At 45.1% G+C, this 14508-nt stretch overlaps 1 protein-coding gene across 1 annotated transcript in view; it reads left to right on the top strand.

The window, feature by feature from the left end:
* The first annotated feature begins 658 nt into the window (after window positions 1–658).
* The window catches only part of LOC135391447 (ubiquitin carboxyl-terminal hydrolase 22-like), a 49214-nt gene continuing 35364 nt past the window's right edge, over window positions 659–14508 (top strand). Inside the window, 8 exon segments of the mRNA XM_064621702.1 lie at window positions 659–1034; window positions 1037–1080; window positions 1684–1816; window positions 4287–4400; window positions 4460–4561; window positions 5058–5230; window positions 5944–6037; window positions 6040–6090. Coding sequence (XP_064477772.1) covers window positions 962–1034; window positions 1037–1080; window positions 1684–1816; window positions 4287–4400; window positions 4460–4561; window positions 5058–5230; window positions 5944–6037; window positions 6040–6090 — 784 coding nt within the window. The 5' untranslated portion in view covers window positions 659–961.

The following is a 14508-nucleotide window of genomic DNA, read 5'->3' as shown; positions in this document are numbered from 1 at the left end:
CAACAGCCTCACGGAGAGGTCCACACATTTCCCACTACATCTTCTAGGACACTGTAGTTTCGGTTTCAGTCTGTCTCCGACGTTACTCCATGACGTTTCTCTAGTAGAGGTCTATTGGTGGCGCTGTACACTATGACGTAATTTGTTTACAAACAGGGAGAGGTCTATCTCACTGATCGAAAGTAAACATGTGACGTGCACGTGACGTCACACCACCTTACCCGCGTGCTTTTTCCCTCTTTCTGGAGAACCGGCGCACGCCCGCGCACCCCGCCTAGAAGCATTTACTTCACAATCACACACTCAGACATTCGCACAGGAAACCACACATTGTGCTGGGCCCCGATCTTCAACTTTTCACATAGCGGTCGTTGCTCCAAAACAGCTGTGGTAATGCAGCTGTGGTCCCTCATGCAAGCTGTGGTAAGGCATGATGTAAAACCCCGAGATGCATCATCTTCACCAGCTCGCTTGCTTCCTAGCAATTTTTTCAGCTGTGGTAAGTTCGCGCAAGAGCTCGTGGCGAATGGCGATTCACGGTCCAAAGTGATGCACTTAGCGCGCGTTATCAGATAACGACAAGTTGAAGATCGGGCTCCTGGCAACAATGTGTACAAGTATGGCGGCTCCCACAGTTCGTCGCTCGTCCTCCTCCGCCGCCGCCGCCGACTCAACTCAAAATCGCTAAAAATCCACAAAATGGAGGAGGAGGAGAACGACAGAACGATACGAGAGGAAGAGAGGATAGTGAGAGGTTAGAAACGAATGAAAAAGAAGAGCGACGGGCTTCGGATGCACTTTTGTTGAACTGCTTCTGTGTCTTTCTTTTCATTTGATGCATTCCCATTCAGGAGCGAGGAAACTTAGCTGGATGATAATGCTGGGCACTCTAGCCAGCATATTGTTCTGACAAGCAAGTATGACAGTGAATTAAAGCTCGCAGAACGTGTAAGTTCCGAAGATGAGTGCGCACGGATGCACACATTTGACACATCTCAAAGAGGCGAAGGGCACTCAAGCCTACCGGCTTATCCATCTTACTTCGTTTGCTGTGTTTCCAAAGATGCTAGGATGAAGAAGGTGAGACACTTCATTTCCAACTTTTCGTCTTGTGCAAGGGATTAATTGTCTGTTTTTGTGCACTTTATAGCAGGTTCTACCCTTTGTACTCCGAACTTGCTGTATTTGTCCTGAATTCTGAGCGCTCACAAACTGTCTTGTGTACGAATTCAAAAGTCGTGTTAATGAAGTTTGTTAATACGGATAGTGTTAGCTATTTGTAGCACAGCTACGTGCGGGAAGTTGCTAGGCTGTGATTGACAATTGAGTTGAATCGTGCGTGCCACAGAAGAATCACCCCAGTTGACGTTGCGGCTCTTGACGATGCATAACTCACGTGTCTCGCGTTGTCGCATGGTCTTCTTAGAACGACGACCGAGACAGAGAGATAGATTACTCATTTAATCCCGTTTGCCGGGAAACGCTTTTACGGTGATGGACGTTTGCTGCATTATGTAATTAAGTTGGACTTCTGTTGCATAGGCCATGAGATTGCTGACATGTAGCAATCCATCCATATGGAAGAAATGGGCGTCTCCTGAGCAGCCTTACAATTGTATGGTGCAGACTGCACCAACTGTTATTGTACTGCATGACACTGAAACTTACTTTACTTCTCTGCAGGCCCAGTTGTGCATGTGTCACACATGCCATGTCACAGGGCCCCGTCTTCATGCGTGTCTTCAGTGTGTCTATTTTGGATGCTACAACAGCAGGCACATCCATGAACATGCTCGTGCAAAGAAGCACCTTTTTGGTAATCTCAGACAGATTAACCTATGTATTCAATTTCGCACATGATGTCATTCACATATGTCTCACCCCTTTGGGCCTGAGTGCAAATATAATAACTAAATATGTAGATACATCACATCGTGCTAAAATTTACAAAAGAATATTGCAAGGCCAAAGCACCACAGAGTTTATTCTATTGGGTCACCTGTGTGAGCTTTACCATTCCTCACTATAACAAAGGCATTACAAATCTGCAACTCAAAAATAGTGTAGAACTGTGCTTCTTTTTTGAAGTTCTAACAAGTGGGTAACATAAAGTACGAGGGGTGTTCAAGTCAATCCGGGACTTTTCATTTTTTGCAAAAGTAAAATAAACTTACAGGCGAGAAATTAGTTTTATTTCTCAACGTAATCTCCAGCTACACGGATGCATTTGTCCCAGCGTTTCACGAGGGCTTGGATGCCAGCAGTGTAGAAATCCTTACCGACACGTAGCAGCCATGATAGGACCGCATTCTTGACCACGTCGTCGCAGCTGAAGTCGCGGCCCCCAAGGTACGCCTTCAGTGGCCCGAAGGGATGGAAATCGCTGGGGGCGAGGTCTGGACTGTAAGGGAGATGTGGCAGCAACTCCCAGCCAAGTTCCTGTAAGGTGCGTGTCGTGAGATGCGCGATATGTGGTCTTGCATTGTCCTGTAGAAGGAGGACTCCTTTGGTGATGAGGCCCGGCCGCTTTTGCTTCAGCGCCTTATGCACATCCCTGAGAACCTGGCAGTAATATGCACTATTGATGGTGATACCACTGGGCAAAAAATCAACATGAACAACGCCAACCTTGTCCCAGAAAACCGTGGCCGACCTTACCCGCAGACGGGGTGCTTCGGAACTTCTTGGGAGTCTGCGACCCCGGATGCTTCCACTGTTTTGATGCGCGTTCAGACTCAGGAGTGAAATGGTGCACCCACGTTTCATCGCACGTGATGATCCGATCAAGGAACGGCTGTCCGTCAGTGTCCAAACCGTACCTTAGCTCTTGGGAGATTTCCAGTCTTCTCTCCCTGTCAAACACGGAGCTATACCTCGGGACCCAACGGGCACTAACTTTCCGAAACTGGAGGTGTTCATGAATAATAGTGTTCAACGTTCCCACAGAAAGGTCCATCTTTCAAGCCAGTTCGAGACATGTTATCCGTCTGTATTTGAGGATCAGGCGCTCCACAAGCTGGATGTTCTAGGAACTCCGAAACTGGGCTTCGAGCTGCCCCGGCTGGGATCGGCCTGCACTGATGTACGGCTGTCTCAGAACCGTTTGCTGTGGCTAAGTATATCGTGGCCATACTGAGCCTGAAGTCTTCTGTGAATTTCAGATGACTTTACACCTTCATTCACGAGAAACTTCATGACAATTTGCTGTTCGATGTGCGCGCTCACCTCGTTGTCGGCCATCTTGTCCAGCACGTGTCTTCTGTTTTGCACAAACTTTGGACCACTACGTGGTGAACGCGGAGGCCTGTCGCGTGTGCAAACGACGAAAAAGAAGTAACACGAGCCATCTGTACACTCAGGAGACAGAAAGTCCCGGTTTGACTTGAACACCCCTCGTAACATAATGCCTTATCGTATGCTTGGGTGAGGTACTTTGTCTTGTATGCTGCAGATTTTATCTATTATGAGGCCTCAGGTATGCCCAGTTTTCATGGCTCCAACATTCATGGATGCCATTGGAAATACTGCAGGTAACAAATCATTATGTTAGAGATTTAAAAGGGTTATATTGCCTATGGAGGTGGCAGAGACTGAAGCCCTGTGAAGTGGGTATCTAACTCACACCTTTATGATAAGCAGTGAGAGAACTGTCATGCCATGCTTGTGTAATCTCTCATCAGTACACCAGTTCTTGATCCAGATAGACAATGGCATTAGTGCACACCTGACAGAAAACAGTCACTCCTGAAAGAATCGCTACCCCAGTTCTACATTTACTTTTAACCGCAAGTGTTATCTGCGAATGTGTGTTTTCTTAAATCCTTGGTACAAACCCTTCGTAATTAGAATTTTGTATACTGTGTGTATACATCCTTTTTGCGCAACAGAATTTCCAGATGTTGATGCAAACCATTCAGACCCTCTTTAAGCCAATCCTGAATTAAATTCAGACTTGTTTGCAGCACACTGTTGATTACAAATGTGAATCTTCACTCATGTAGAGGAACTTGAGTGTCTGGGTACTGGCTAACCTGGTTCACTGACCATCAGCAAAGCGCAAGGAAAATGTGGGATGCAGGCTGCAGTACATTATTATGTGATATAATTTTGCATTACCTTGTATTAGCGATTTTTATTTTGAATCCCAAAGAATATAATGGTCGACCATGACACTTGAAGGAAATTGAGAACTAAAACCTTGTTTTGAGAGGATGTCTTTTTAGCATTACAAAACGAAAGCCAAAAGCTATACAGCAGGTTGTCACTGTGCTGTTGTCTCTGTACAGCTGTGGACATCTCATACGGTGTGGTGTACTGCTTCACGTGTGCGGACTACGTTTACGACCGTGAACTCGAAGTCTTGGCACGCAAGCACCGGCGGAAATGTGCCAGACTACTAGGTAAGGCACAGAGATTCATAATGAATGGTATTCAGTAGAGTAATCATTGTTCAATTCAGGTCTCAAGGAATGCTACCAACATTGGGAGCCCACTAGCTTTGAGCTTGACCTCTTACGAAGAAATCCTAGGCGAAAAAGAATAGCGGACAACTCCTACATAGGTAATTATTCCTTTTGGTTTTCATGCGTCTAACAACAGTTTTCGAACTGGACTTTACTACAACAGAAACCTTGCTTGTGTTTCTTATTCTTGCTGACAAGTATGCATTACAGTATGTCACCCTCGCGTGCTCATCATTTTGTTCATCTTGTTTATGACATCTAACAAGTAATGAATGACAAGTCCATGTGTTAGGATGCATACAGATTTTTTGCTGGTGTGCATATGAAGAGTACTTGTTGACAATGCTGGGTGAACAAGACCATTCAGGTGCAGAGTGTGAAATTAATTTGAGTGGCAGGGCATGCTGATTTTTCCTTGTCATGTTACCTTTGTGTTGAATCTATAAAGCGAAGCTGATATACAACATTTCACTAGGTATACATCTTTTGTCTTTAGTACATTCAAGGTAAATATTTTAGAACATGTAATGTAACAAGATCTCAGGTTCAGGTTTCCAACTCATTTCAAGTAAATGTTACATGCCATGCATGCAGGGCTTCGTGGACTCATCAACCTAGGAAACACCTGCTTCATGAACTGCATCGTACAAGCTCTGACACACACACCTCTGCTGCGAGACTACTTCCTGGCCGATCGTCACGTGTGTCAGTTCCGTGATGATCCTGCAATGTGCCTAGTGTGTGAGATGGCACGGCTATTTCAGGAGGTACCCATCAGTTTTGTCCACTTTTGTTTCCATTATTTTAGGTGCTGTCAAGCTGCAGCAGCAGGTTTTTTAATATCCCTTCTTTTTAGTTTTTGGTGATTTTCAATACCTGAATATGTAAGCCTTGCGTGCCCTCCAAAGCAGGTTCTAAAATTGTTGTTAAACAGTGTTGTGCCGTGTTTTCATTTTTTTTTTTTTTTTAAGATTTAGATTTATACGTTGGTTATGCAAGTATAAGAAGCATTTGGGGGGAGGGGAAGTGATGACGCAGAAAAGATGTATTTGGATGCTGGTGCTGTAGGCACGAGAGGGAAATACAGTGCAATCCTGTTAATTCAAAATTTCTTTATTCAAACTTTCAGATAATTGGAACAGATGCTGGGCTTCCATCAAAGTAATTTGTATTTCAATGGGGGAACATGGCCGGTAATATGAACGTGCACGACGGTTTGTTCGAATGAGACACCCAATCCAGTATGACATGTCTTTGTTTCCCAACAAATGGCGTCAATGAATGCCTCCATCAGGTGTGGTGCATCACACTGAAAATGTGCATTTTCAAAGTATGTTTTGTCTGGGAAAAAGATTGCTCTCCAAGTTTCTGTCCTCCATTGGGAGTTTGAAGTGCACGTGGTCTTTGGCAGTTGTGAAGCTATGCCTACTATTGTGCTCCATCAGACTGATCCTCTTTTTACTGTCTTATCTCGCAACAGTTCTACTCTGGGAAATCTGCACCACATATTCCGTATCGCCTGCTTCACCTAGTGTGGACACACGCACGGCACTTAGCAGGGTACGAGCAGCAAGACGCCACGAATTCTTTATAGCTACTTTGGATGTCTTGCATCGACATTGCAAAGGTGGTGTAGCTAAGATGCTCTCTTTTGATATTTGGGATCTTTGTGGGGGAGACTTGGGTTAGATTATCTTAAGATTTTCTTTCCTTTTTGGAAAATGTTTTGGCTTTGTCTGTTGCATGCTCGTCACATGAATGGTGATAAATGGAGGTGGAATGTGTAATGGATGTGGCTAATGTTGGCTCGAAAACACATCACTTGTCCGCAGGACTCCTTTGTGTTGGCTTAGCTGGAATCACCAGAAAACTGACGGTTGCAAATGTTACCAAACTCCGACATTTCTCGCAACAATATTGTTATGTATTGGGTCACAAAGGGGATAGTAGTGTGGAGATGCACACTTTGACACCCTCTCTGTACGGGTTACAAAATGACCAGAAACTGTTTCGAGTGCACATAAAGATTAAGCTAGGTGGAATTGCACACAAACATTGAGCAACGTCAGGCTGTTTCACTGAATGAGTAGATTATCGGTAGATTTAGGAAATACTTTTCTTCGAAATTTGAAGCGTAAAAGTCGGGAGGTATCCTAGAATTAGAGCTGGGCAAATATTCGAACCTTCGAATTCAAATTAAGTAGTGTACTCTATTTGAACAGTATTCGTAACGAATTTTGTCTATTCAGTGTTTTTGAATAGTTTTCGAATAGCTCCGGAATATGTTGCAGCACCTCCGCGACTCCGTAGGTGCGCTTCGGTGAGATTGCCTTCGCCATCATCATCATGGGTGTGTGCGTGCATTTGATACGAAAGTCTTGCACTGCTGCAGTGTGGTTCCCATGGAGGATGAGGGGATGCATGACGAGCCACCGGCAAAAAGATAGTGCCATATGGAACTACTTTGACTACTCCAAGACTGCCGGAATAATTGAATTTCGTGATTCGTCGGATTGTTTTTCAGTCACATGACGGAGGCCGCTGATGTATACGCTGAATAACGCTCTGACAGATGAGATAATGTTCCAAGGTGTGGACTGTAGATGCCAGGACTCTGCAAACATTCTTTTGATCTGATTACCCCAAGGTCAACGATGCAGGCATTTCGAAAGTCGATAGGATGGTCTTGAACTCTACAGTGTTCAGCGAGAGTTCATTCGATGTTCGACTTCCGTACATCATTCTTATGTTGCTGTAGCCTTTCGGGGGAGTTCGTTCTCTCGCCAATATATGATGCGCTGCATTTGGTACATGGAATTTTATAGGCCGCACCTTGTGCTTTTTCCTTCCGTGGGCAATCTTTTGGCTGCGGTATATAGTGTCCGATTGTTGAGATAGGTTTGTGAGACATACGTATTCCTTCCTTCGCCAGTATACGTGCCAAGGACTCACTGATTCCGTCCACATATGGCACGGTGATTCATCTAGTCTGACAGAGCGGGTCGTCAGTTGGACTTGGTCCATCAAGATGGGGAGATGCCACACGCATATGATAGCACAAAGGCAGTAAAGGTCTTCTACTCCTTAGCTTTCCTTCAGTGGCCACAAGGAGCCCAAGAACATTTGAACTGAACTTTCCTTTACATACACAAGAGCTTTCCTATCACTTTGGAGTTACAGTAAAACCTGCGCACAGTGATCCCTCACGTAACAATATACCGATAGCAAAATCTCTGTGCAACAGGGGAAATCAAGTCCGATATGAAATGCAGCATATTCATTCATGTAGCAGCTCCCGCAAAGATGCGTCACCATGACCTTGCTGTCCATTATGAGAGGTTCTGCCTTTCTCCTTTCCCACAGCTTTGACCCCCAACGGCCAAATAATAGTGATAAAACTGGTAGCTTTCCAGTTGTTTCTGTTTTGTATTCTTTTTCAATGTGTACCCTCCCCCCCACTTTTTGTCGTGTCTGTGCCCATGAGACATATTGTAAACTCTATATATACTTGTATAAGCGAGCTTCACACCTTGTACCTGATGAAGCGTGGTCCCCCAAGCGAAAGCTTGTACGTATTAAACTAAGGAAGCTTTAGTGTTGCTTTTTGATTGTGTAACGATATACCCCATAGAACGATCGTTTTTGCTTTTACCGTCAAATATACTTAGGGCCCTCAGTTTTCGGGTAAAACCCGATAAAGCCCGTTTTTACCCCCTGATTTACATCAAAATAGTTCGGGTTTAACCCGAACTATTTTGATGTAAATCAGGGGGTAAAAACCCGTAAACCGGTAAAAACCCGATAAAACCCGTAAACCGGGCTTGCGAAAGTGCAAACCAAGGACTTGATTCGCACACGCGCGAACTACGGCAACCGCGCTGCGTCTTGCTGGTGAAGTAAACAGAACATGTCGGGTTTGGATTTGTGGCCGCTTGCATGCAGGTCCGATTTCTAGCGTGAAAAATGTTCCTTTGGTAGGCGTCACCATTTGAAAGTTGGCTTCACCTAACACTTACGTGTATTGCGGTCAAGCCCACTTCAATGAATGCTTAGTGTTGTACGTTTGTAGGTTTAGCAGAACTTTTCGATTCATTTATTTGTGTTACGGGAAAGCCATCTTTAACCTATGACATCATTAACTTTGTTTAGTGATATATTAGGCTAGATTAGTGCGGCTGTGGCAGCTTGCCTCACACTCCCAGCTTCATGATCGAAGCGGACATGGCCCTATTAATCTAACCTAACTTCACTAAACTAACCTAAGACATTATCAACTTGGTTAGTTTAGTGATAAGTTAGATTAATGGGGCCGTGACAGCTTCCCTTGTCCCTCAAAATCAGTTTCAATAATGAGATGAAGCCGCCTTGCAGAATGGCAAAGCCAACCAAAGCAGAAGAAATGTAGTCTGCTACATGAAAGCTTGTGTCAATAAGTAAAATAAAAACTTCAATATTGGATTTTTGTACTGTTAGTGCTTTCCGTGGACGTCGACTAGACCCTTTCTTGTGCTATTACCAAAAATAGCAAAGGAATCAGGAAAAATCACGCTAAACAGCGAAGAAACTCTGCGTTCCTTGAGGTGGGTTTGCCCGCAATAGACAGTGTTAGGTGAAGCCAATTTTCAAATCTTGTAGGGAGTATCTTGTATCAGCAAAGTACGCGGAGTAGTAAAGAGGATGCAGCAACAGCCAACGATATACGAGGCATACCAACGCGAGCATGCTCTCAATACTCATCGCTGGATGATGCTTTACTGAACATGCAACTTATTTTTTTTATAAATAGGGGCCAGTGCAAGCCTTAGTGGTTATACAGTGAATTATCAACCAGTCTCTTAATAAATATTCTTTCACTTAATTTCAACACTCCACAGACCGACCGCTGTGGTGTCGCTCATGATCTCAGTTGTCTCGCGACGTAAACCCCCAATTATTAATTAATTTCAACACATAAAAGTATATTGTTTTTTTTCCCCCCCGAAAATACATCACTTCTTAGTATATCACCCGATTTTACCCTGTTTGGCAGGTCCAGATTTTCAACCCGATTTTCACAAAAAATAAAACCCGAAAACTGAGGGCCCTAAATGTACTCATTGTCTCTATGGCAAATATAGCATTGTCTCTATGGAAAATGAACCTGCACATAACGATAAAGTTTGCTGTTCTGAGTACTCGTACAGCGATATCTGAAGCCCTCACGGTCGTCGACCAACTTTGGCAGCGTGCCGTCCGGCATCGCACCATTCTGCAAATTGTAGTAGTGTGAAAAAAGGGAACATCAGGAGGATGTACCCTCACACTTTTCCTCACGGGGTAGCAGAAAAATATTCATATCATCCCAAATTTGCATCCAAAGAAATTACCAAATTAAAAATTGAGGCAAGAAAATTGATAGTGACTGTTCATTTTCCAACACTGTCAGTGAAAGAGATCGGTCGTAACACTTTTGTGTCTCTGTTTTTGGCCAAAGCTGCCCAAATTTGTGAGATGATTCAAAAGGCCCAGCACGTACTTTCCACCCGAGAGTCGCGCGACAGTGTTCTAAAGCGAGCTCCTGAGGCACACAGGCATTAGGTTAAGCCGACCTGCGGAATGGTGATGCATAATGTTGCCAGAAGTTGTCCTGATATGTTCCTTCCACGTGTTCTGGTCGCTGTTTTCCTAAACCAGGTGCTATGCCACGAAGGTTCGTGGTTTTGTTACGAGGGGGGGTAAAAAGGTCAAAACAGAGATAAAATAACGTTCCGGGCCGGGAAGAGCTCTGAGGCCGTGTAATCCCTTTCATCTTATCCCCACCGCCGAAGGGAGAGTAATTACCTACATTGTGCAACTTGATGTAAGGCAGTTCGCGGGGAGTGTGGTGAGGATCTGCCTCCCTTTTCGAAAGAAGGATCAGCATGACTAGCGCGCCACGGGGGAACGACCTCTGTTGCATCTTCGGCTCGTTCGTATCATCTGTAAAGGCAGGGCAACACATTCGTAATATCCAAACTCTAATACATCGAGATTCTACTGCATTGCCACCGTCTTTTGTAGCATCCGTCGTTAGGGTGACTTGCGGGATAACGCGCAGCGCTAGACTTCCATAGGTCAGCCCTCCTGTTGCGATATCCCTCACATAATGATTAAGTCAGTGATAACCCCCTCTATCATTATACGCGGTTTTCACTGTATCTTAGGCCATATACCGTATTTTCTTGCACATAATACAAGGTTTCTTTCTGGAAAATGGACCCCCAAAATGCAGGCGCGTATTATTTGCGAGGTGTACGAGCCTGACCGCGATGCCAGTGCCACCGCCACAATGTTTCTGCGGGTGTACTCTCTGCTTCTGAGGGAGTGAAAAGTTTCCCTCTCCACTTGACTCTCCTGGCTGTGTGCACGCACCCACGTGATCTGTCTTTCCCGCCGAGCTAACCGAAAGTGATCACGTTCACACGAGCATGCCTTCACGGCAGGCCTTGTACACCACTAAATTTAAACTGCAAGTTATACTGGTAGCGGAGGCTTCCGGTAACATGGCTGAGGGGCAACGACCTGGGAACTTTGGGACGAAAACACCAACGACGAAAGGGACCTGACGCTGAGGGACTGAGCACAAAAGTTGAGGGTGAACGAGGCCGGCATTCATGTTTGGCATCGTCGTGAGCCAAAGAGTGGACATTACGCGACGATTGAGGAGCAGCTCATCGTGTACATCAAACCCCTTTGGGCATGTAACTGCACGGCGAATCAAACGACGTGTAACTGCACAAGCAGTCTGGGTCTGGGTCTGAAAGCGATACAGCTTGCTAAAAATGAAGGTGTCACAACAGACGGCAGCGGAGCTTCTTTCAAGGGGAGTAACAGGTGGCACCTGCGTTTCATGTAACGGGCAGGCTTCTGTCCCAGACGCTGGACGAGCATCTTCGAGAAGCTTCCTCTATGTTATGAACAAAACCTGATTGACTTCCGAAGGCATGTGATGAATGTGAGGACGGCATACAACTACCCGCTCAGCCACATCGGGATGTGGATAAAATGCTAGTGTTTATAGATATGCCATGTGCAACTACTATTTGCGAAAAAGGCAGCAAAGAAGTGTGCATCGTCCCGTCCGGTAATGCAAAGACAGGATTGACTGTGATGTTATTCTGCACAGGTGATGGACGCAAACTTCCACCATTTGTAATTCTGAAATGAAAGACCATGCCTAAGGAGAAGTTTCAGAGGAACGTTGTTGTATGTGCTTATCCCAAGGGTTGGATGGATGAGTCCCTCGTGCTAGACTGGATTAAATGTGTGTGGCTGAAGTGGCCTGGCGCACTTTTGCTGGGTATGCTGGTCTTCGATGCGTTCCACGGGCATCTGACACCGGCAGTTAAGAGGCTGTTGCGAGACAAGAGCACAGAACTTGTTGTTATTCCCGGGGGCATGACGTCTCGGCTTCAGCCACTTGACGTGTGCCTTAATAAACCATTTGAGGACTGCCTCCGAGGCCATTACAACTACTGAGTGACTGAGGAAGAGCACGAATTCACACCCGCGGGCCGACTGAGGAGGCCAGCACTATCACTTGTCTGTGGGTTATAATTAGGGCCTGACACTCCACAATACATGACCGGCTCGAGGTCCTGTCCTCACTGGTTTTGGATTCATACAGCTATTATCACTGGATATGAATAGGGATTAGATATTTGAGTTGGATTAGCTTATGCGATCAGTCCGATAAGTTGGCAATGAAACAGGTGTGGCAGTGTTTTCTATAATGCTCTTATTTTCATCTTTTTTTTTCTTTCTTTTTTCTTTATATGGCACATGTCCTGTTCCATGTATTATTAGAGCAGCTAACCACAATGTAATTACCTTCAAGCCTTACAAACTATAATAATATACTTTACTTACTGAACTTACTGTATAATATAATGAGCAATTAAGAGCAGTGTGGTTTATAGCAACATATAGGGTAAAGAAGTGCACTTCCCTCTGTGTGACAACTTTCTTGGAAATGGTCACATGTAGCAGGTGATTGGAGTAAGGCTAGTTGAGTCTGGGGAACTGTCCTATGCTATCTGAATGGTAGCAGAGGTCTTGATGACCAGCATGATAATGAATGGCTGCCCTGACTGGTAACGGATTATGTCACTGTTTGTAGCTGGTGTGCACTTCTCCATAGTTGTAGTGGTTGGAACATGAATGTTGGCAGGAATATGGGCTATTCTATGTGTTATAAACAGGTATTCGGGTGCCGGTTTATGCTGGTAGCTGAAATTTGTCAAAACTAGAAAATGCCCATGTGAAAGTCGTGCATGTGCAAAACTGATAAAACCTCCATTGAATATTTATTATTTTAACAAACTTTGTAAAAGTGTTCCGTCTAAAGGCTGAACCACATGGCATGACAAACTGTCCGAAAATTGTCCAAACTGAAATCAGGACCAAACTTTTTTTCTGTGCATAAACGCATGCTACTGAAATGCACCCCGAATTTCGGCCAAAGACTTCTGGCCTTGACAAACATCGCCTTTCAACCATCCAGCTCAATGATATTATCCTGTATTCATAGGGGTAGAAGTACCACACACGGCAACAGTCGACCCGATTGCTCTGTCATCGGTGCTATGGTTCTCCTTCCGGCTGAATAGCCATTGGATGCTTCTACTATTTCGGTTGGCGTCACTTCCCATTTCGGAGGATAAATCTGGCTTGCCGAGATCGGGCTGAATTCGGCCCAGCATTCTGTCTCTGGGTAGTTTCATTTTAAATCGAACAACGGATGAAAGTCGTATTTTTTTATTCGCCCAGAAAAAATATATGTTAGAGGATAGCTCAAACGAAGCAAATCGCACCACGTGCGAAGCTCGTGCGTGGGGTAGTTTCCGCGAGGAAGAGGAGGAAAGTCTGAGGCTGCTTGAGTGCGCTTTCTTCTGGGCCGACTTTGACGGGATCTAGCACCGCTGATTTTATGCCTAGGAACTGGAGGTTTTTTGTGATTATAGGCTGCACCATAGACACTGTCGACAGCCACCGACAGAACTCTGAGGGCCACAGATTTTCTGTTAAAAAATGCCAAACTTGGCGTAAACGTTCAAAAAGGCCAAACTTTGTTACCAATTTGCTTCATGACGGAACGTCTGAGGACATCGAGCTTAGCGTCATTCGATAGGACGTTAAAAGACCTTTCGTGCTGTATAAAGTTCATTTTTGTCAGTTCAATGCTTTCTGTGGTATTAGCTTGAGAATCGCGCATGGTAGGCGAAAATTGACAATGTTGCATCTCAATTTTCTCAAAAATGCCATCTTCGATATCCTTGATTATTTTTGAAAAGGTGGCGTCATGCCTCTACTTTAGACGCCAAGTGAGACAATCTTTTATTTTTACCCGAGGACGCGCAGCGATTTTTTTTTTGTCTGGCAGGGTCCACGAGGCAGGGCCCATCTACAGCACGCGACCTTCAACCTCTTCTTTGCTACAGGTCTCCCGCTGACGGAGAAATGAATGACCACACTGCGTGAGCTTGTTGTAGCGTCCCCAGAGCATCACTTTACGTTTACCCAATGGTCTCCCAGTTCCCCCAGGCTCATTCAAACCGTGGGAGAGTACATGAGTTGCCTGCGCGCCCATGACGAGAAGCCCCAGTCCTCGAACATACCGACAAAGTAGTGAGAAGAAACAAAGCGCTTCGTAAAGATATTTATCCAGTGGTAACATCGTAGCTTTTGTTTCAGGTTGCCACCGGTCCCCCAGGCAGTGTGGAAGTCACATCCTTTTCATTGGTAAAAGAACGTTGTGGAAGTTTCGCAAAACGTAAAATGTGCCCATTGCGAGACCCCTGCAGATGATGGATGCAACCATTGGATTTGCATCATCCGATATGTTTAGATATGACCTTTCACGTGATATGAAGTGACTGGGTTCAAGCGCATGGATGCTAAAAGGATTACTGAAGACCACACCGAGGGTTTAAGGTACCTACGGCTACCGGAAACGAGGGATTTTAGTTGTGCGTTGTTCTGTCGGAAATTTTGATTCCCACGGTGGCACTGACACAGCTCGTGGAGG

This window comes from Ornithodoros turicata, chromosome 4, assembly GCF_037126465.1.
Source record: "Ornithodoros turicata isolate Travis chromosome 4, ASM3712646v1, whole genome shotgun sequence".
NCBI classification, from domain to species: Eukaryota; Metazoa; Arthropoda; class Arachnida; order Ixodida; family Argasidae; genus Ornithodoros; species Ornithodoros turicata.
Note: the sequence above shows the minus strand (reverse complement) of the source record. Positions and strands in the feature narration are given on the sequence as shown.